General features: G+C 36.7%; 1 protein-coding gene across 2 annotated transcripts in view; it reads left to right on the top strand.

Annotated features, from left to right (window-relative positions):
• The window catches only part of SMC2 (structural maintenance of chromosomes 2), a 44,998-nt gene extending 35,169 nt beyond the window's left edge, over positions 1 to 9,829 (top strand). For both annotated transcript variants that reach the window (XM_027839613.1, XM_027839612.1), the window contains exons 20-25: positions 821 to 1,015; positions 2,840 to 3,040; positions 3,955 to 4,071; positions 7,071 to 7,231; positions 8,549 to 8,696; positions 8,925 to 9,829. In XM_027839613.1, coding sequence (XP_027695414.1) covers positions 821 to 1,015; positions 2,840 to 3,040; positions 3,955 to 4,071; positions 7,071 to 7,231; positions 8,549 to 8,696; positions 8,925 to 9,101 — 999 coding nt within the window. In that variant the 3' untranslated portion in view covers positions 9,102 to 9,829. The remainder of the gene's footprint in view (positions 1 to 820; positions 1,016 to 2,839; positions 3,041 to 3,954; positions 4,072 to 7,070; positions 7,232 to 8,548; positions 8,697 to 8,924) is intronic.
• The last annotated feature ends 14,353 nt before the right edge of the window (positions 9,830 to 24,182 follow it).

Below are 24,182 nucleotides of genomic sequence, written 5' to 3'. Positions count from 1 at the left end.
AATTTGGATTGACTGGAGCATATAAAGTATATTAATGATTGAATTGGAGAAGTCGTAAAGGCTAATAATAGTGTAATAGTTGTTTATGAAGTGACATGAGAATGGCTAAAATTAGCTTAGATGTGATTATCAATTGCTGTCTTATGGCTAGTTTCAATTTCTTCCCAGTCACTTAGTCTTTGATGAGAATTTTAGAGAAGATGATAGGTTATTGATCAGGAAAGATTTTTAGTATATTGTCTCTAAATACTAACCTACTGTTTCTTAGTTAACTTTACTAGGCAAATAAGTAAATCCAGGTAAACAGTAAAGGAATGAGTTTTTGTTCTTAAATTTTAAATAAGTTTAAGTATTTGTACCATTTGCTTAATATTCTCCACCATCCCGCAGATAATTAAAAAAAAGAACATAGTCATTTCTTTATTTTTAGGGTCCATATGTCACCCTAAAACTCTGGGAAAAAATTTAAGACCTACTTTGGAGAAGTTGTTTTATGCAGATGAAAAACAAATACCCCCAAACAGGTTTAGTTAGTGGGCTAATATCAAAAATTAAAGTTGATGTATCAGTTTGTCTTATTATCATTTGCTTTGTTTAAATTATGAACAAGTGAAAAAGTCTCTGGATCTAAGAAATTTCTTCCAGATAAGGTCTGAGTATGAGTTTAATTGTGTAAAAAAATAGCACAATACTAGGAATATGTGTTCACTTCTGGAATTCTTGCAGTGATAGTTTAGTTTCATGGACATCTGTATTTTTTTTTTTTTTTAAACTGGGTTAAAAAAGTCAACAGTTTATTTTAGTAGATGTTGTCTGACAGGAATCAGTGAAGAAAGCCCAAGAAGAGCTGACCAAGCAAAAAGAAGTGATTGCAACCCAAGATAATATAATTAAAGCTAAATATACAGAAGTGGCAAAACACAAGGAGCAAAATAATAATTCCCAGCTTAAAATTAAAGAGGTAGATCACAATATCAGCAAACACAAGCAGGAGGCTGAAGATGCGGCCTCAAAGGTATGTTCATTTTTCTGTTTATTTTTGATAGTCACATGGTTTACTCTGCCTAAAGCTCTTCTCCTTAGTCTACTTTTGAAGTTTAGTTCAGTTTCACATTTTACTCAGGGTAACAACCGTTTAACTGAGCTATAAATCTTTCCTCAGCTGCTTGAGTAATTTAAAATATATTGTTAAATATTTTTTACAAATTATTTTTTCTAATTGTGGTACTGACAAACATGTTTTTGTTATAAGAAGTATAACCAATTGGTTTAACATTGATATTTTAATTTTTAAGTTAATAAAAAACACTTAATTGGGAAATATTGGTCAGTAGCCTTAGTCCTGTACTGATCAATAGCACATCTTAAAATGAATACCTTGTGTCTTTGTACATATTAAGTACTTAAATATTTTTTGATTTTGTTAAAGATTTGTGTGTAACCACACACATCTACATAAGAAGATAATTAAATTAGTGAGTCAGTTCGGTGTAGGAGATAAAGAACTGGCCAAGGATACAGGAAGACCTGGGTGCAAGTGTCCCATCTGGCACATCCTGGCTGTGTGATCCTGGGCAGGTCACTTAACTTCTTAGTGTCCTAGGCAACTCACTGAGACTTTTAAGTGACAGAGAAGGTGCCTCCTTGCATTGATAGAGAAAGTTTCCTCATTTTGGGAGTTCCTTATCTCAGTGAAAATGCAGGTCTAGTTCTTATCTCTAAATAAGAGTAGAGGAAAAAAACAACACAGGTCCACATACCTCTATGTTCTCTGTGTTCTCCTAGATGTGTTCCTTTAGTATATATTCAACCTGAAAAGCAATCTTAAAATTTTTTCCAATTACTTTTTGAAAAAACATGAAGAAATGGAAATGTAGAGCATTTAAGTGACTTGCCAAAGGTAAAACAGTGGTCTTCTGAAATTTTTTTCAGGTCATTTTCTTTTCATTTCCTGTCATTTTATCTATCCCACCAAGGAAAATCATAGTTGAAATACTTTTAATTCTGCTGTGGATAATATTTTTCAAAAAATGAATAATTGTGTGGCATTTCCGTAGGCTCTGACTTATTCCAGAAAGCAATCTGCAGGGACTCTCATTCTGCTAAAAGTAGTCTTACAAATACTTAACTTGCTGTGATATGTGAAAGCAGTTGCTTTCCAGAATAAATCTAGATCACTATCTTCCTCCAAATCTTATTTACTAAATAACTTTGTATTTTAAAATATATTCTATTCATATCTTTGGTTTTTTTAAATTATTCACATTTACCAGTTTATCCCTTATAACAAAAAATAGAAAAAAAGCCAGTTCAGCAAAACTAACCAATATATGAAAAAAAATTTGGCATGTGCAGCGTTCTACACTTATTGTTTGTTCCCTACTTCTGCAAAGAAGTGAGGAGGTGCCATTTCATCATCTCTTTTCAGGTACCGGGTTTAGTCATTAACATTGTCGTCCTTTCTGCTTACTTTGATATAATCATTGTATATATTCTTTTTCTAATTCCGCTTACTTCATCTTGCCTTAGTTTATATATTGTTTCATACTCTTTTCTATCAATCATATTCATTGTTTCTTATATCAGTAATATTCTATGTGCCTCATTTTGTTTAGTCATTTCCCAATCAATGGACATCTACTTCCTCCCTCCCTCCCAATTCTTTATGATTATAAAAAAGTTTGGTGCAAATATTTTTTTCCTACATAGAGGTAGAATCTCTGGGTCATAGAACATAGTAATTTTATTTGCTTGCATTACTCTATAATAAAGAGTCTCTGAATATCTAAGATATCAGTTGCTATTTATAGATCCTTTTATAGTAATTCTTTATCTCCAGGTATCCAAAATGATGAAAAATTACCAATGGATAAATTCAGAGAAACACCTCTTTGGCCAGCCTGATACTGCTTATGATTTTAAAACTAATAATCCAAAGGAAGCAGGTCAGAGGCTACAAAAATTAGAAGAGAAGAAGGAGAAACTGGGAAGAAATGTCAACATGAGAGCTATGAACATGCTGACAGAGGCAGAGGAGCGGGTAAATATCTTTGATCTTAACATTTAATTACCTGAACAAGGAAAGCTGCCTGTTACCTGGGGAGTATCACGTGGCCCTTGAGTGAGTGGAATGCTTGCCACTTCTATCTCTATGCTAAAAACTCTGTGTGTGTGTGTGTGTGTGTGTGTCTGTCTGTCTGTCTGTCTGTATGTGTAGAAAGAGACAGAGTGTGCGTCTAGACGTCCTGTTCAGATGTCTTAACATGAATGATGCTTTCTCATGGTGATTATAAAATTGGCCTCAGCCATCTTGAAAATCTTCTAGGAGTCTTACAAAATCTTGTAGTTACTTAGCTTTCTGAGCTTAGTCTTCTCCATCTCAGAAGACAGAAAGTCACATATCTGAGTCTTACCATCAAAGAAAAACTTGATGCTAATATGGGAGTAAGTGATCATGTGCTTGCTAGTGTAGGGAATATAAGCACTGGGATATGTAGGCTAGACTTTAGGGAAGGAGACCTCTATTAAATTCAGAGGAAAAAGATGATCCTATGGCTAGCTATTTTAAAAAGGGAATGAAGTTCTGGTGATGAGAGAGTCTAAAAAACTGAAACTGCTATAATTTAAAATTCCTTGAACACTTCAGTATTTGTATTGTTATATGACTATCAGATAATACGGATGACATAGTCTTTCCTTGATAGGAGGTCACATTTAATTTCTACCCTTGTTTTTGGTTTTTGCAATAAGCCTTCAGGAAGGTTAGCATGTTTGGGAATGGAATTAGCTTCCAGTAAATAATTCAAACTTTAAGCACATGTTAGAAAGTGAGGGGAAGCCTTAATGATTTTTTGATGCATGTGTAAATATGGTGAGATGCCAGTACTTAATATATGATAGTGCTACCAAAACATACTGACTGTTACTTTGCCAATTCCTTTTTTTCCCTATTAGTATAATGACTTGATGAAGAAGAAAAGAATTGTAGAAAATGACAAATCCAAAATTCTTGCAACCATTGAAGACCTCGACCAGAAGAAAAACCAGGCCCTAAAAATTGCTTGGCAAAAGGTATTTTGATTCTGCTTATGTTATATAGATGTGAAAAGGATACAAAATATTCTCATGTGCCCATGCTAATGGGATGCTAAAGGGATCAGTGACAGAAATAATTTGAGACTGTATGATGACAGCCTCCGATATTCTCATACATGGCTATCTCTTTGGACCTAGACAGGTGTTGATATGTCCCTCTACTATTGTCTCTCGTAGTCTCTTTGTTGATTCTAATCAGGTTATGCTGTTTCCCCACTTTTGGTTGACTAGCTCTCTCTTTAATTATTTTTTACTTCCTACCTTACCTCTTCTATCCACATGCTCTCCTCCCACATCTTTCTCATAGCTGCAGACATGTAACCAAAATTGCATAGAAGTGATGAAAGGTTGCCCAACTCTTTAGGACTAAGAAGTGTTTAGACTTCTTTTTTAATGTTTGTGGAAGTCTACTGAACTTAATTCTGTGACTATGTGGAGGGAAAGGGATTCTGGGGACGGAAGGGAAGGTGAAGGGAGATATGTTGGAAGGGTTATTCTGATTGATATGGGCAGGTTTGGAGATGGAGGAAAGCTGTGAAGATAATCTGCTGTGATTTTATATATAGTGCTCCAAAACAAATGTGAATCAGAAGACAGGGTTGTTTGGTGAGTAAGATGGTATTATAGAAAGAACATTGACCTAGAAATAAGAAGGTCCAGCTAGTAAGTGGCAATGTGGTCTTAGGAAAATCATTTCACCTCCAATGGCCCTCATTTTATCACTATTAAATGAAGAGTTTGGACCAGATGCTTTTAAAAGTCCCTTAACTTTTTTAATCCTATCATCCACTTGAGAAGCACTGTGGCATAGTGGATAAAAAACTGTCTGGAGTCAGGAAGTCTTGGGTTCAAGTAACTTCTCTGACATATATTAGCTTTATGTTGCTGGGCAAAGCTTTTAACCTCTGAGTACCGCAGAGAACTCTCGAAGGCTGTAAGTTACAGAAGAACCAAGGGGTTAAAGGTTTCAAGAAAAGAAGGCAGTGTGCAGTTGAAATGGTTACACTTAAGGTTGAGATCAGTGTAGAAGAAAGTGAATTCAGCTCAGAAGTAATGGCTTGATAGAGTACTGAAGGGTAAGTAGGTTTAGGAGGGATAAGGGAGAGATGGAATAATATGTTATTTTCACACCCAAGGCTGTCAGAGATTTTGACCATGGAATGGAAGGGAACACAAAATGTTGAAATTCAGAATGTGCCCATCCCTGTGTTTGAGCTGGAGTGGAAGGATAGGTTAGAGGTTTTAAGGAGGTCAAAAAAACCCAAGCAATTGAGGTTATGTCATTTGAAGGAGTATCAAAGTGAATATTGAAGTCCTCTATTTTTTTAGTGAGGCAGTTGGGGTTAAGTGACTTGCCCAAGGTCACACAGCTAGTATGTGTCAAGTGTTTGGTCTGAGGCGGGATTTAAACGTAGGTCCTCCTGACTTCAGGGCCAGTGCTCTATCCACTGCGCCACCTGCCTGCCCCTGAAGTCCTCTATTATAAGGGCAGGAATTGGGAAGGAGGGAAAGACAGTGAACCAGGTACTAAACTTGAGAAAGGAGGAGAATGACCTGGGGGATTGGGAGACAACATTTGCCATGATCTGTACTGGGTGATAAATTAAGGGTCAACTTCATGGGAGGAGAGGTCGTAGAACAATAATGATAGAAAAAGTATGGAAGTGGCAGTAGAGAACAAAGAATATTCTGACTCCTGTACCAGAACCAGTGTGACCTGGGGGAGAGGGCAGGTATGAGAGAAGATGTACCCAGTGCTGGAGAGAATGACCAAGAATGCAATGTGGGGGATGCCATGTCTCTGAATACAAATAGATGGAAAGATTATAAGTGGGAGAGGTCCAAAATGAAGGGAAGTTTGTTAGTTATCAAAGGGAATTCTAGAAGGCATGGTGGAGGAGGTGAACAGAAATGGAGTGGGGCATGGAAAGAATAGGGTTGAGGAGTATGGGAATGAGAGAATAGAGGTTTGGGAGTAGTTTTAGGTAGTCAGTGATTATAAGATAGGGAGAATAGTGGGTGTCATGTGATGATCAGTGATGCAGTGTCAGAAGAAAGGAGGAATATGTGTGTGAGATTTTGGGGGCAGAACTTACTGAACTTGGCAACTGATTGGATGTGGGGGGGGTGGGGAGAGGGAAGAGTGTTAAAAATGACTGGGGTTTCAAGCCTGAGTTACTGGGAGGTTTTTGGTGGTATCAGTTATAGAAATGGAGGTTGAGAAAACAAATGGGATGGGAAAGATGCTGATGGTTTCATTTTTGGACATGTTAAATTTGAGGTGATAATGGGACATCTATGTGGAGATGTCCAGATAGCAGATAGAGATATGGGACTAGAACTCTGGGGAGACATTGGGGGTTAGATATAAAATCATTGATATAGAGATGATAATTGAACTCCTGGAGCTTGTCAAGGCAAATGCCATGTAGATAATCTTCAATGTGATTAGGGTACCTGCATCTGTGTTTACGTAATATCTCTTTTGTGAAGTGAAATGAGGACGATTAATGAACAAGGACATCTTTCCCTAAGCAAGTATGGATTAATTTTCTCTATAACATCTGAAGCTACTAGGAAAGATTTAAATTGTTAAACAGAACTGTCTTCGTTTTTTGTTAGCATCTAACTATGGTCTACTTTAGCAAGACTTGTGCTTATTCTCTCACTTATTGTAGCTAATTTTGGTAAAATCCATGAATACCATGGTAATTTTCTTAGTGAGGGATTTCCAAAAAATACCGATAATGAACCCAACCCCCCCCCCCCCCCAATTGTATTTGCTTTAATTTCTTTATTTTGAAAAAGACAAGGATTTAGAGCTAGAGAATGTATTTACTGTCCTTATTTAATTGGTAGCATATTGTATTGGTTTCACTGAGCTAATTTGGACTAGGTAGAATGTAGCTGCTGAATTTTATTCTGTATGATTTTTAGTAGCTTTTTGGTAAACATTTTACTGCTCTCATATCAAGGTGAACAAGGACTTTGGTTCAATTTTCTCCACTCTCCTGCCGGGTGCTAATGCTATGCTTGCACCACCAGAGGGACAAACTGTTTTGGATGGTCTGGAGTTTAAGGTTGCCTTGGGAAATACCTGGAAAGAAAATCTAACCGAACTTAGTGGAGGACAGAGGTAAGAGTTTTTTCCCTTCTTTTGTAATTTTTTTTTCCATTATAAATTTAACATTCAAATACAGAGAAATCACATGGAATGAAGCCTCAATTAAAACTGCAAAATCTGAACTGTTTACATTTTGATTTTTAAAAAAGAGAAGAAAAGAATTGAAAGGAAACTTTAAAAATAATAACAGTATATTAACTGTATTTACTTCTAAATTCCTTTATGTGTACTTTAGATATTGACATACCAAAATATACTGAGCCAGTGTTTTATAGTAACATTTTCCTTCTTTTCTCCTTTAAAATTTTTTTGTCACATCATAACTTTACATTTGAATGTCATTTTACTTGTCTTTAAATATTCTACCTATAGATTTGTTACATATTAGTTTTAATTTTTTGTAAGTTATATTTAAAATTCCTATATATCTTCCTTAAATTCTGAATATGAATTAAGGTTCTTAGTTTAAAATACTTAATATATTTGATAAAAATAAGAGGAGTGATAGAATTCTTGCTTATTTGTATTAGCTTCTTTTTTTCAGACAGTGGTGTCTCAGCCGTGTGAGAGATAGTGATAGCTAGGCAGAAGTTCATGATCTAAAGGGAAGAGTTAGGAACCAGAGACAATTAGTGGTTCCTACTGTAACTTTCAACTCTCAGAAAGAGGATATGTTGTTGTCCTAGCTGTACCAAAATGAAATCTCTGAAATGGGATTTGACAACCCAGAGCATAAGCAATTTGCATAAAGTAATACATGTTTGAAAGATGGCTCATGGGCCAGTTTTTCCTATCACCACCAGGAACTGTTGATAGCTGAGAGACTTAGTGATCATCGCTCATTCAGTTTTCTTCTCTAAACACCCTGTTCTTTCCCTAGATACTATTAGACCTTAGCATCTTGGTTGCTAGCCCTAATCTATGGAATGAATGAAATTTTTCTCAAGATATAGAGAACCTTAAAAAAATTAGAATCTTAAGGGAGAAGTAAAAATTCAAGAGCTTTATTCCTTTGCATAGAAATTGAGGCTCACTGACAGCTGTTGATGTGAAAAATGAAATATTAGGCCAGATACCTTTCTTTGAAAATGAAGAACAGTTTATAGAAACAAAGTGGAAAACAAGAACTTTAATAATCATTAAACTTTGAAATTTGATATTCCAAGAGATCTTGTTGCTACCACTTTCTACTTTTATCATTTGATATAATGACTGGCCTCCAGCCAGCTCCTCCGTTTGTATAAGTACTTGGAGAAAGGCACGTTTTTTTCAGTATTTGAGTAATTTAAAAGAAATATGATTTAACTATTTTTCTCTTTTTAAAAATAGGTCTTTGGTTGCTTTATCTTTAATATTATCCATGCTTCTCTTCAAACCTGCTCCAATTTATATCCTGGATGAGGTCGATGCGGCCCTTGACCTTTCTCACACCCAGAACATTGGACAAATGCTTCGTACTCATTTCACACATTCCCAGGTGAAACACTGAAATTCACTAAATCTTGAGCAATAAGTTTATGGAGTTTACCTTCCTTCCTTCTTCTTTCCCTCCCTCCCTTCCTTGTTCCCTTCCTTCCTGCCTTCTTTGTTCCCTCCCTTCTTTTCTTTCTCTTTCTGCAAAAAGTCAGGATTAGAATGTAATAAATGTGATTTTATTTAGACACATATTCAGAAGTGTTTCACATATCTCTTTTCTTCTTTTCAGTTTGTTGTTGTGTCCCTGAAGGATGGGATGTTCAATAATGCAAATGTTCTGTTCAAGACCAAATTTGTGGATGGGGTTTCTACAGTGGCCAGATTTACTCAGTGTCAAAATGGAAAGAACGTGTCATCTCAGCAGAAAGGGGACAAGATAAAATCCAAGAGCAGGGGGCCTAAGTGATGAAATATTGATGTCTGGAAGTACATTCATCTGTTCCTTACTTTCTTCTGTCTTTTCAATCTTAATGTTAATACCTTGGAACTTAAAGTTGAGTGTCCTGTCTGAAGTATACTTTTGCTTGTGTGGAACCAGGGAAACCCACGTTCCATTTCTTGTTTATACTTTTCCTTATTTTTATGATTCTTCCCTAAACATTTGAAAAAGTGGAGTGTTCGTAGAATCCATCTGTGGTGCTTTTGTATTATAAATAGAACTAAATAACTTAAATGTCAGTGTTTTAAGGCAACCCGCTTGGCTTCTGACGTGCTCATCTGTTAAATGAGCAGGGCACATCTGCTACTTCAAAAGGCCAATAACTTGTTCTTATTCTAATCACTTGACTTGAGTTTTGTCCTTTAAAAAAGGAAATGTAAGTGTATTTTTATGTTTTGATATCATGTGTACCTCTGTGAATATTTTCTTAGCCAGGATTTTCTCTTTTGGGGATACAAGATATGTTGAGTTTATAGATGCTAAATTCAAGAGCAAACCAGAATCAAGGATAAATAGAAAATATAGACAGTGAAAGGAAAAAAAAGCTGCTAATGTATGTACTGCTGTAAAGTAATTTTTATAAACAAGGAGAAAAGTAGAACAGATTTCTGAAGATTGGAAACAAAGCCTTTTTTATTGTACAGCTATTGTCACTTTTAATGTTTTTTACCTTGTTAATAAACCAAATATGGAAATATGGTTTTCTTAGAATTGAAGTGTGAAAAAATAGGATTTTGATAGTTCTTGGCCTATAGGAGGCAATCTTACTCTGATTTTCTTACCAATATTTATTTTTGTAACAGAAGAAAGAACTGATATTTACTTTTAGCCTCTTGTAATTTTTTATAATCTTTTAAGATTTCTTGGTTATTGGTTTTATTATAAACTTGAACAAAGTATTAAGATTTAAAAACTCATTAAGAATGAAGATATCTAACAAAACAACAGCTTTTCTTTTAAGTGGGAACATTTTGTAGTACATTTAATAGCTTGCCATTCTATCTAGAAAACTTAGGGCAGAGTCAAAGGAGAAGGAAGTAGGAAAGGAAGAAGTGCACAGCACTTGGCAGAGGAAAGCCAGCTAGCTGGAACTACTGTTAGAATCAGAATAGAAGCTTCTTGCTCTGTTCTCACCTGGGGGGAAAGCGAGAGTTAGAGTTCTCACCTTCAAGCCAGTATTTAACTCTGTAAGAAACTCCAATAGTTCCACTTGCTGATAAACTTATTAGCCTGCTTATTATTTATATGTTTCATTTGTTTAGGCAGGTGAAATTAGAAAATAATGGATACAACTAGCTGTAGGATAAGGATCCAGAGTCTACCCTGCTGATATGCCTGAGCAGATTAGGGAAAAACATAAATGAGAAGAGTAAATAGTGTGTCCCAGAAAAAAAAAATTTGAATTGGTTTTGTGATCATTGATAAAATTTTTAGTTTGTGAAAAGAATATATTAATTTGGGATGAAATTCTTTTAGACTTTTCTAGAAAGTTATTTTTTCACATTATTTTGAGCTCAATTCAGTGTAATTCAGAGGTTAAAGTTCCCAACTTTTGATCTTAAGTGTACAGATCATAATAGTTTTTAAAGTGGCTACATAAATGTATCTTACTTATGTAATATGAATCTGTGTGGTTGTATGAGGAAACAGAATGCCTTTATCCTAAAACTAAGTTTATAAACATTAATTTTTCTGGTCCACTTCATGGCAGCTGTACACTCAAAGAGGAAATAGCCAGGCCTCTTCCATTTCTAGTTAGCCTCTCTGAAACTCAGGACACTTATGTGAACAGTTTCTAATTGAAACATTGGGTAGATAGCTCCACGCTGTGTGCTTACCTGATTGGAAGGGCTTTTCATAAATGTGTAAGGACCCTGGATTTTAGGTTTGACTTTTTTCCCCTACCTTCTCTAGACTCTTCCCTCTTCCTCTACTTCTATTTTAATTGCCACATACTATCAATTCTACCTCTGAAATACCTCAAATCCTATCTGTCTTCTATTCTCATCATCCCAATACAGCCCTCATTACAAAGATGCTTGGACTATTACAATAGCTTTAAATTTTTTTTTTTTTGGTGAGGCAATTGGGGTTAAGTGACTTGCCTCGAGTCGCACAGCTAGTAAGTGTTCTGTCTCTGAGGCTAGATTTGAACTCAGGTCCTCCTGTGAGTTTTTTTATTATTCTTAAACTAAATTTTATTTTTTTTTCAATCAGCAAAAATCTGCCTTCTTTCCTTTTTTCCTGTCCACATTGAGAATGAAAGAAAAAAAAAACTATAGTCTAGCAAAACAAATTTTTACATTGCCTATGTCTAAAGTATGTGTGCGTGTATTTGGTGGGTGCTATGTATGTTTGTGTGTGTGTATATGTATATATTATATATGTATATACACTAATAAATGTATGTGTGTACATAAATATATATGTATATTGTATAATGTGTGTGTATATCCATCTATATCTGTCTCATTGTTGGTTTAGAAATATGGATTGCAAACTTCCCTTTGGTCTGATTTCTGCTCTGGTTATTCCTCTGCTTTAGACTATGCTAGAATTTGGAACTGAGATTCCGTTCTGTTCTTGGAACCTGAGCCCTACCACTGCAGCTTGTTTTTGCTTTTTCTTACTTCTTGCTAGCTATATAGCTCAGGACCTGCCACTACTCCTTACCCCAGAATGCCACCCATGGGTGCAGGTACCTTTCTCAGTTTGCCCTGGATCTGTGATGCAGGCCTGGGTGGTAGATGACAAAAGTTGACAGTTGGCATCTTTCTGTACCCCACATGGGTTTTTAGGCTCCTCTGCTCAATCTTGGAAACTCCTCCCACCCTCCCACCCCACTTGTATTGGTGAACTGCCTCTTCCTGTGTCGGAGTGTTTGATGCATTCCTGGGCAGACCCTGCCCCTACTGTCCACATACCTCTCTTTCCGGTTCCATAGGTTGACCTGGGTTGGAAAAATGATGCTAAAATTGTTTTTTTCATTTTCCTGTCAGGATTTGGTCTGATACATTTTCTAGATCTGTTCAGAGGAGTTCTAGGTAGGGGTGTGGGAGGGAAAGAGGGAGTAGTGAGAGCTTGTTCTTTCTGCTACTCTGCCATGGTGGTCTCATCTGAAAACTATCACAATAGCTTTTTAAATATGCTTCCTACTTCTTTCCCCCTCTCCTTCCTACCTTCCAACTGTATATGCTGCAAGATTAATATTTCTTAAGCAAAATCTGTTCTGGTTCTCCAGTAACTTCAGATTACATGCCAAATAAAATTGAAATACTTCAGTCTGGAACCTACATTTATGGTATTATCTCACACAACTCTTTTTTTACTTGTCTAGTCAAACTTTTGCATTTACTCATATTGTTCTCTATAACTGGAATGCTCTTCCCTGCTGCCCCCCTTCTTTGTTGCTAAAATTTCTTGAAGTGTTCTGTGATTCTGTCTCCCCAAGTAAATAACAATCCTTTCTCCAAATAACAGGCTTTTATTAAACACTTTAAATGCTTATTGTATGCTAGGCAGGGGAAACACTGTCCTAGGTGCTGGGAGCTCATAAACTTGACTAATGCTTACACAGTATCCTTTTCTGTATGTGTCCCAATTCCCCCTATGAGATTGTGCACTCTGAAGGCAGGGACATACCATAGCAAATGTATCGTATTCTCCTCAAAGTAGATGTTTAAGCTAGAGGGTAGGACTCTTTTTTTTTTTTCTTCTTTGTGTCTGCAGCAATTAGCAAGGGATTAATAAATGCTTGCTGATTATCTTCATTTAAAAGGAAAAAAAAGCATATTGCACCAATTTGGTTATCCAGCATTTAATTTATATCATTTTTGGTGATTGGGATTGGGGTGTTCTCTTACATACATTAACATATTTTGGACATCTGAACATATATAGATAGCAGTGAGTCTAGGAAGATTTTACATTTAGAAATCTTGTTATATATTCATTTAAACAATAGCTCATATCTTTGAACAAGTGCTAACATCAAAATTACAGTTTTTGATTGTTTCAGAAAACTGGATCAGTGTGTGTTACACTAAATAATTTGAAAGTCAGAAAAGGAATTTTTGACTCTATTCCTGTACTTCTGAGTTTTCTCCCTTCAGACTTGCTTTCATGGTAAAGGTTAAAAGAATCCATCAGGAAAAGGAGAAAAAGGGGTAAGAAAGGGACTTTTTTTCTAAACTTTTTATGACTCAAGTAGCAAACTTTTTACTTTGAAAACTAGGTCATGGGCTAGTATCTGTTGCCTTCTTAATCACTGGAATCACATCAGACAACACCCAACTGGATCTTTCGTGCCTTTTTGCATACCTATATACATCTACCAGTTAGTATTTTGTATTTGCTATTCTTATCACATGCCACTCTTTGAAATCGCTTGACTAATTTCATTTACACTGAGTTTATTGGTCACTGATTTTATTGTTATATTACAGGACCCATACAAAAGGACATGAATGATGATTATTAGTAGCTTTAGTTTTCAGGTTCAGATCAACAAATGATATTTTCATTGAGAGAATGTTTACCTCTAGGCAGGAGTGTGCTGGTAAATGTTTAACTACATTTACAGGGGAAATATGCATAACAGACTTTTAGTTTAATCTGCATTATTAACATTTTTTCCATCACTTTCTTAAGTCTAGGTAATTAACAATACAGTAAATCAAACTCTGGTTTGTAGTGTTTGCTAATTTCTGAGGTGTAAATGGTCACACCAAAAAATTTAATGATCTGTTCTGAGCCATTTGGTTTCAGCATACCACTGTCCATAGGCACACAATGGAGGCAGCTTTTGTTCCTAAGGGAAGGAAAGAAAACACCTCGTGAATTATTTTAGATCAATTTTGACTAGATTCTATGAGACATGAGAATCAATTGAAAGAAAACTTGTTTAGATTGGGGGTGGTGGTGGAGGGGTTGGGTAGGATAGCTATTTTGAAAGGCTATCACTTGGAAGAGATATACTTGATCATGGCCTCAGAGGGCAGAACTGAGTCCATGGATAGAAATTAACAAGGCAAGTTGAAGCTTGTTGTAAGGGAAAATGATTCTAAATGATTAAAGAGATCCAAAAATTGGAATGGGTTGACTTGAAACAATGGTTATTGCATCACTTCCAGCAGAGGCTGAATGACTATTTGATCATTACATAGAAGGTATCCCTGTTCTTGTATATGTTAGACTAAATAGAGTTTAGCTTTTCCAAGTTTAAGACTTTAGCATCATGTCTGAACATGCAACTGTGGCCTGGGTTTGGCCTCCAAGCCAGGCTGATACATGATCACCAGGTGCAACTTGATCACACTTCAACTCCCTACTAAGAATATGTGTGAAGTTTTAGAGAAATCTGAATAAGATCAATAAAGTAAACCTTCAATCTGGTAAACAGTTTGGATATATGTGCATACACATAGATTCCAGGTGAAGGTAAGAAAAGACTTCCTAACAATTAGATTGCTTTGGGAATTAATGGATTTCCTCTTAAGGAAAAAGTAATTCTTTTTCCTCTGGACAAATCTTTATTGAGGATTTTCTAAAATAAAAATTATGTGAGTTTTGGTTCATAAGTGTTTTATCACTATTCATTAGAACAATGACTAGGATTTTTTCCTAAAATTGATTTTTTAAAATCAAGAGTACTAGGTACTTTAGGTTCTTGAAAGTAGCTTCAATGTGACTACACACAGCTTAATTTTTTAAAATTAAATTTTATTTTTTTTTTAGTTAACCAAAATGCACCTCTTGTCCCTCCTGTCCCTCCTCCTACATCAGAAAAAGAAAGAAAGAAAAAGCCTCTAGCAAAGAAGTAGTCAAGCAAAACAAATTCTGGCATTGACCATGTCTAAAAAATATGTACATATCTCAATCTGAACTTGAGTTCATTACAACTCTCAGGAGGTGGGTAGTGCCTTTCATCCTCAGTCCTCTGGAATTATTGTTGGTTATTGTGTTGATCAGAGTTCTTAAGTCTTTCAAAGTTATTTGTTTTTACATTGTTATTGTACAAATTGTTCTGATTTTGCTCACTTCATTCTGCATCAGTTTATATAGGTCTTTGTAGGTTCTGAAGTCATCCTCTTCATCATCTCTTAAAGTACAACAGACCTCTACTACATTTCAATTCCATAATTGGTACCATCATTCCCTAATTGATGGACACCCCCTCAGTTTCCAGTTCTTTGCCACCACAAAAAGAGCTGTGTGCATTTTTTTTCTAACCTAATGCTCTATCCATTATACTACCAGCTGCCTCTAGTAATTAGCGTAATTTCAATTGCTTTCCAGGATGTTAGAACCAATTCACAGCTCTTCCAACAGTGTATTATTAGTCTACCTATCTTTCTACAAAGATGTGTGGTAGAATGGATAGGATAGCGAATATGAAGTCAGAGGACCTGGGTTTGAAACCTGCCTCTGCCTGTGTGATATTGATCCTTTTTTTTTTTTTTAAATTTATAAAATGAGAGTGTTGAACTTGATGGCTTCTAAGGTCCCATCCAACTCTAAATCTAAGTTCTTGTGATTCCTCCATCTTTGACTGTCTTTATCACTTAGTGTCCAAGGCAATTACATTGAAATGTAAGCAGTCATCCTGCCTCAGACACTTAATAGCTGTGTGACCCTGGGCAAGTCACTAAAGCCTGATTGCCTCCTCTCTATCCCCCTGGAAAAAAAAAAGAAATGTAAACAGTCAATAACAGAAAATAGAAGGGAAAGAGACCACAGGATGTAGAAATGATGACAGCAGAGGTGTGATTTGCTGTCAGAATTTTACATCCAAGAAAATGCTCTGGGACTGGGGATTGAAGGGAAAGGTTTGGACTGTTAGCATTTGTACCACACAGTTCCAAGATTCTATCTAGAAAGTACAGTTAACCATGCTTAGTAGATGCTTCCTTCCCTTTTTCAGCCTGACCAAATGTGTGGGAGAAGGAAGGGAGGGAGGGGACCAGCTGGAAGCAGGATAAACACTGTCATTTTATTTTTTCTGAACTAATTTATATTGTCTCTAATTGGAAGTTGCTCATTACTCCAAAAGATCACAGATGTCGAAAAAGTTTAAAAAAAAATACCTTGATGCAAATAAGAAATAGCCTGTGGACTGTAGAACTTGCCTGTGTGTATCTAGAGGACTAGGAATTCCACTTAAGGCACTGATAAGGTTGAGGTTTCCCCTTTTTATCTGTGACCAGAGACTCTGATCCCTCAATCAATAGATCAATAAACATTTATAAAGCACCTACTATATACCAGGCATCGTGCTAAGAGTTAGTAATACGAAAAGAACAAAGGACAGGCCTTGCCCTCAAGGAGCTAACAAGTGGTATTTTAATGTGGCATCTGACAAGTTATTTTGGTGAAATCATGTCCAATCATTTGTCATCTTGTCACCTTGACAACATCTCTTGTATTGGATCCCCTTCTCTCCACTCACATACCTTCCACCCTGATTCAGGGACTCATCACCTGAACTATTATAATAGCCTCCTAATGGGTCTCCCTGTCTTGAGTCTCTCCTCATTCCCAGTTCATCCTTCACTGACCTGCCAAAATGATCTTCCTAAAGGTCCTGGTCTGACCAGGTCATCCCCCTCCTCCCTATTACTCCCTATGGCTCCCTATTACTTTGAGGACCAAATATAAAGTCTTCAATTTGGTATTGAAAGCCCTTTACGACCTGACTCCTTCCTACTATTGTAGTCTTCTTATACTTTATTCTCCTTTACACAATCTATGATCCAATTACATGTACCTACTTTTTTCTTTTTCTGCACAGAACAGCCTTTTTTTTCTGACTATACCTTTTCACTGGCTGCTCCCAATGTTTGGAAGGCCTCCCTCTACCCCTATTCTGACTTCCTTCAGGATTCAGTTCAAATTCCACATTCTGTAGGTGGCTTTTCAATGGTTCCTCTCCCACCCATCCCCTAGTAACTTCACTCTGAGATCACCTTCCATCTACTCTTTATGTATCTTGTATATAATATTTACATGTCTCCCCCATGAGAATGTGCTCTCCTTTAAGGGCTGGGACCAAGATTTTTTTTTTTTTTTTTGGTATCCTCAATGCTTAGTATCATATATAGTAAGTGCTTAATAAATTCTTGTTAACTGAGTCATCACTCTGAATCAATAAACATTTATTGAATAAGTATTATGTGCTAGGCACTGTCCCAAACACTGGATATGCAAAAAGAGGCAAATGACAATCCCTGTCTTCAAGGATTTTACCTTTTAAAAATTATTTAAGAAATTAATTTTTATTGACATCCTTTGTATTTATATCACTACACTTTTTACTGTAACTATGTTTCACCCCTTCCCTAATCTTATCCCTTCAATATTTTCTGCTACCTTTAGAAGCAGGAACAGCATTAGAGCTGAATATCAACCCTCATGTTTGTATGCTGTGATAGTTTCAAGATGGGGCTGGCTTCCCCTTTTAGTAATATCTGCTTGTGTGCATTGGAAACTTCCCCCAAGGAGGAAAAGTCTTATATGAACAAAAATATTTTTACATTTAATTTTTATTTTTCTCAATTACATGTAAACAAAATTTTTTAACATTCTTATTTTAAAATTTTGAGTTTTATATTCTCTCTCCTTTTTCCCCTCCCCCCTCTTTTAGAAGGCAAGCATTTTGATATGGATTATACATGAGTCATGCAAAACATTTTCATGTTAGCCATGTTGCAAAAGAAAACAGGCAAACCCCTTCCCCCAAGAATAATAAAGAAAGTTTAAAAAAATATGCTTCAATCTGTATTGACTCCATCACTTCTTTTCTGGAAGTGTATATAGCATTTTTCATCATAAATCCTTTGAAATTATATAAACAAAAATATTGATAGCAGCTCTTTTCGTAGTGGCGAAGGACTAGAAACTAAAGGGGTACCCATCAAATTGGGAATGGCTGAACAAAGTGTAATATATGAATCCAGTAGAATAGAGTGTGCTTTCAGAAGTGAGGAAGAAAGTGGTGTCAGAGAAATCTGGGAGGACTTCTATGAACTGATGCAGAGTGAAGTAAACAGTATCAGAACAATTTGAACTATAACAACAACTTGTAAAAACAATTTTGAAAGACTTAAGATCTCTGATCAATGCAATGATCAACCACGATTCCAGAGGACTCCTGATGAGAAGTACAACCTACCTCCTAACAGAGAGGTGATGGACTCATATGTGAAATAAAAGACATTTTTGGACAAAGCCAACATAAGAATTTGTTTTACTTTACTATATGCATATTTGTTACAAGAGATCTTCTCTAATGCAGGGGTAGGAGTAATGTGGGAGGGAGGGAAAAATGCTTAAAAGTGGGAAAAAATTTGATTTAAAGATCCATTTTCAAAGAGAAAGTTACCCCTCTTTTATAATACAGAAGAAGAAAATTCAGCAACACTAGCCAATATACTATACCCATAGTTTTCCACCTTTACAAAGAAGGTTTGGGAGATGTCAGAGCATTTCTATAATTTCTTTTTTTTTCCCCTTTGGTGAGGAAATTGGGGTTAAGTGACTTGCCCAGGGTCACACGGCTAGTGAGTATCATGTGTCTGAGGCCAGATTTGAACTCAGGTCTTCCTGACTCCAGGGCTGGTGCTGTAGCCACTACACCACCTAGCTGCCCTGCATTTCTATAATTTCTAAGTTTGACTACCATGTCCTGTTTTGCTAAAGGTTACCCCCTCAATCCTGATTTCTCTATACCCACATAATTTTGTTTAGAAAGATAAATTTCCATAGTGCCTCCAGAAACTAATAGAAAAGCAAAAAAAACTGACTTCAAAGTACACAGAGGAGGATAGTGGAAACTTTCTGAGAAATCTCTCCTTTAAATGCTGATATTTCACTTTCATTATGTGTATTTTGTTATTATCCACATCTCCCCCCCTCCCCACCCTGGCAATTCCATTACATTGGGCAGGGGGAATATTTGTCCCATTGTCCTGTCTGTCAGTCTTTCCACAGTAGTTTGGAAGCCACTTGAATGGAACTAATTGTTCTTGGTCAGGTTTTCCATTTTTCTTTATAGGATTTTCAGTCATTCTTTTTGGTTTAGCTGAATAAAAAAACTCTTTTCAAAGTTATGTAGACTGGTGGCATCAAACTCAAATAGAAATGGGAACCTCTAAACTATACATACGGATCCCTGTGGCCTGCATGTTGACTTAGCTTTAAAATGTAACATCTGTTTTTATTGTATTTTAATTGATCTTGTTAAATGTTTCCCAATTACATTTTAATCTACATCGCCCATATTTAGGAGTGTTGTGGACACAGTAGGACCCACAGATTCCTTTGATGTAGACCTTCACTGATGTCAGTGTCTAGAAAAAATAGCAGCATTTCATAAATCATACTCTTTCCTCTCATAGCAGGAATTTAAAAAATATATATTTAACTTTAATCTGGGAGCTATGACATCTTTTTCAATGAGTGTTGTTCCTGGTAGTTGCATGACACTATGGGGAACTCTAGAAAGAGATTTTTAAAGCATTTCTTTGAGGTCTTTAGATATCATATATTATTATTACTCTTGTACAGAGACACTGCTGGGACTGGCCAGTCAATGTACTAACAGTAAGATTGTTACAAAATCAGAGGATTCTAGAAATAGAAGGAAGGCCAAGAGATCATCTGGTCCAAACTTCAAGCAGGTCAGTATTTAACACATCTAGATAGGGAGTTGTTTCTGCAAATATCCAGGGACTAAGACTCCATATAATTCATTCACCTGGGAGGGCTATCCTTTGTTTAATAAAATCTGCCTTGGAGGCCAAGAAATTCTTTTTTATGTTCCACTTGAATTTTTCCTGTCTTTATTTAAACAATTTTTTTCTTCTTCTGTTATGATAGAATAAAGACCTCTTGGGCTAATAGAGAGTTTTAGGATTGGGATAGGATTAGGTTCACTGGATTTGAAGTCCGGAAGAATAAAGAGCTTCACATCCCAGTCTCTTTCTCACACACATTCTCTCTCTCTCACTTTCTTGCACTTTCTCTTTCTCTCTTCCTGACTTTCTCTCTCCCTCACTTTCTCTCTCACTTTCTTGCATTTTCTTTTTCTCTCTTGCCTTCTCTTTCTCTTTTCCTGATCTCCTTCACTTTCTCTCTCACACTTTCTCTCACTTTCTCTTTTACACTCTTTCACTTTCTCACACTTTCTCTTTCCTTCTATCTTATTTTCACTTTCCCTGACTTTCTCTCTCACATTCTTTTTCTTTCACTTGTGCATTTTCTCTTTCCTCCTCTCTAGCTTTTGCTCTCCTTCACTTTCTCTCTCACATACACACACTTATGATTATACATTTATACCTACTGAATTCCATCTTAATAGAGTTAGCACACTCTTCCAGCTTGTCTTTTGGGATACAATTTGTTGGATATTCTTCTTAGTTCCATATTATAAATATAAATTATGAATTTACTTACCTTTGAGAAAACAGAAGAGTCCAAAATCTTATCAAATTCTGAAAATATCCTCAGGGAGCAAATGAACCAACAAAAACAAAGTATATAAAAACATGCTCTTGTCAGTCACTGCCTGCTCTCCTAATGACAACATACTTGACTGTACATACTCGTCCCACTGTGCCTATGATTATGGCTGTTTGTGTACCTCCCTTGTCTTCTCAGGTACATAGGACTTGAAAGTGGGCATTTGTTTTATATATTTGTATCCTTGTATCCAAGACCTTGCACAGGATATACTCATTGATATTCATACATCCCTTCAGTTTTCATTGGTCTTCTTGTCACTCTGTCATCCCCCCAAGTGATTATCCTATATTTTTCTTCCTCATTGCTGCCAACCTCTGAGAAAGCCAACTATACTTATTTCTTTTCCTTCTTCATTATACACTCCCATCTCTACCCCTTGCATTCTGGCTTTTGACTTCACCACTCAATTGAAATTGATTTAAAAAATTACCAGTAATCTACCTGCTAAATCATGATCTCTCTGCAGCTTTGGACTCTGTTGACCATCCCCTCCTGGATATATTCTCTCCTTTTTTGGCTTTCGACAACTGATCAACAAAAAGCATTTATTAAGTGCCTATTACATGCCATGCACTATTCTAGGTATTGAGGAAATAAGAATAAAAAATGAAACAATCCTTGGCCTCAAGGAGCTTTTAATCTATCTTATTTTTGCTTTCTTTTGGTGAGGCAATCAGGGTTAAGTGACTTGCCCAGGGTCACACAGCTAGTAAGTGTCAAGTGTCTGAGTTTGGATTTGAACTCAGGTCCTCCTGACTTCAAGGCTCTATCCACTGCTCCACCTAGCTGCCCCAATCTATCTTATTTTCCATGGCACTGTTCCCTTTTGATTCTCCCATATGTTTCATTTTTGTGTTGCCAACACCTAGCATGGTGCCTTTCATATAGTAGACTCCTACTAAATGTTTGTTGAATTGATTTCATTTATTTAACAAATATTTATTGAGTACTTGCATTTGGCAAAGCGTGTGAAATACAAAGAATAAGATGCAGTTCTCATCCTCTGTTTAACAAAATCTGCCTTTAATGTGGAAATATGTTTGGCATGACTTCACATGTATAATCTATATAAAATTGCTTGCCTTCTCAAGGTGGGGGAGGGAAGGGAGAGAGGGTGAGAAAATTTGAAACTCAAAATTAAAAAAAATATTAAAAAATTTTTTTTACTTGTAATAGAGAAAAATAAAAGTTGTACGACCTAAAAAAAAAATAGCACATTATACACAAAATAAACATAAAAATAAAATCTGCCTTACAAGGCAGAATGGATGTTGTGGCACCATTAATTACCAAACATATATTGAATACCTATTATATCACCTATTAGTAAATAATCAATAAAAATTTATTAATCTCCTACTATGTGCCAGGCACTGTGCTAAGCACCAGGGATACAAAGAAAGGTAAAAGACAGTCCCTACCCTCAGGGATCTTAAAATCTAATGGATAAAGACAACACACAAAAGAAAGCTGAAAATCAGTGGCACTTGTGGGAGGGGGAGGAAAGAAGGTGAGGGGGTCATGGTGGAGAAACCAAAGAAGTCCAAAATGAGTGTAGTTGGAAGGTAAATTAGGAGGGTCATCCCCCTACCCCGAAAAGAAGAGTTTATGACTTTACCCTCCAAATCAGAGAGGCAGAGGGCACTGATGAGGGGTGAGTACCAAGGCTGATTGGATCTTGCAAGATGATGAGATTTCCCAATGATGAGCTTACTGGGGGCATGGTGGAGGATCCAGAGAAGTCCAAATTACATTCTCCTGCCTTAAGGGAGAACTAGGTTGAAATCATCCTCGCTGAATGAACATGTTGTATATCCCAGAAAAACCTTTAATTTTCTGTGCCTAGCCTTTCTGACAGAATTTTTGTACTCACAGAGATATCACCTCTTCATACCTAGTACCCACCCCCTCCTACCTTGCCCCCTTCTCCAGAACCCCACCTTTGGGGTCTCTGCTTAGAACGTTTCCAACTTTCTAGCAGTTTAGAGACTGCCCATGACATTAAGGGTAGGAATCCAATCAGATGTACTTCAACAAGTCCCTTCTGTGTAACTCTGGACCCTCTTCTGCATTACTTCAAGACCTTGTTGTGCACGACAGCTCAGGTGTCCCATATCAAAGAACTGAGGAGTGAATAAGAGCCTGGTACAACCCAAGTACCAGGGAAGAAAAGGAGTCTCTCTTCTGGACCTTTGTTCCCTTTCATCTTCCTGTTGGACATGAAGATCATTGCACTCTAAGCTAGGACCCTCTGTAGCCTGATTCTGTGGATAACTAGCTATAGCTTTGTCTTTCAGGTATTAGTAATCCTAATATATCCTTTCTCCCTCTCTGCATTCTCCTCCAGATGTGTAAAGTTAAGTGTCTTCCAGTGTGTGAGGCAAATTATACTTGTTATATAAAGGCCTCCTGTTGCTTTTAGCATTAATGGCTGACCTCCTCTTCCTCCTCCTCCTGCTCCTCTTCTTCATCCTCCTCTTCTCACAAAGAAGCAGCTACAACGAACTGGGACAATATAAATATATATACATCTGCTAAAGAACTGTTAGGAGATCCCATAATCTTAGTGTAAAGAGAACAGTGGCTTGGGTGTACTTGCGGGAAAGCAAGACAATATTTCCCAGCTTCACTGTGATGGAGCATCTGATCCTTTACAGGTCAGCTTCTTCGCGGAGTGTTTCTCTTTCTCTTCCTTCAAGGACTTGAAGAGAATCTAAAACTGAGGGACTTCTCTCTTGAATCTTGAAGCTGAAAACTATGACACTAGAATCTCTCTTCTCCTAAGCTCTTGCCAACTTCACCCCTCAGGTAGGTGAGGAGCACTGAGTAATCAATCTCTGATTGAGTAATCAATCTCTGCCAATGAGGAGAGTCCTGAGTAAGAACTGAGCCATGGGTTACATTTGTAAGTCTAATTCTCTTTTTACAAATGAGTTTGTTCCCTTTGTCTGTAGGCATATCCTTACCTGAGACCAGAGTGTGCATGGGGGTGGGGGGTGGGAATAACCTTGAAGAGTTTTGTATTTTTTTTTTTTTTTTGCAATAGGGGTTAAGTGACTTGCCCAGGGTCATACAGCTAGTAAGTGTCAAGTGTTTGGTCTGAGGCCAGATTTGAACTCGGGTCCTCCTGACTTCAGGACTGGTGCTCTATCCACTGTGCCACCTAGCTGCCCGTAAGAGTTTTGTATTTCACAGACTATGCTAGGGCCTTACAATTCTGCATGAGAAGTTAAAAAACCTCCCTAGGTGCTTTGTAAAACCATTTAATTTCACAAGTAATTCTCTCTCTCAAGCAGAACCCTAACACTTTAATTCAGAGCTCTTTTAGATTTCCTTTGGAAGAATAAGCTCATTGGACTCCTGATATTGCTGAGGGTGTGAGCTCTGGTCCTAGAGGCTAAACTCTCTCCATTTTGCTTGAAAGGTAGAAGGGATTTAGGAGGAACTAGACCTCTTATTCTCCTCAGTGATACCACCTATTACACAGGAGTTAGAGAAAGCTTGCCTAATTCTTACACTGAAAAGGAG

Source organism: Vombatus ursinus, unplaced genomic scaffold (assembly GCF_900497805.2).
Source record: "Vombatus ursinus unplaced genomic scaffold, bare-nosed wombat genome assembly UNPS02014832.1, whole genome shotgun sequence".
NCBI lineage: Eukaryota > Metazoa > Chordata > Mammalia > Diprotodontia > Vombatidae > Vombatus > Vombatus ursinus.
The sequence above is the reverse complement of the archived record's forward strand: the minus strand, read 5'-3'. Positions and strand labels throughout refer to the sequence as shown.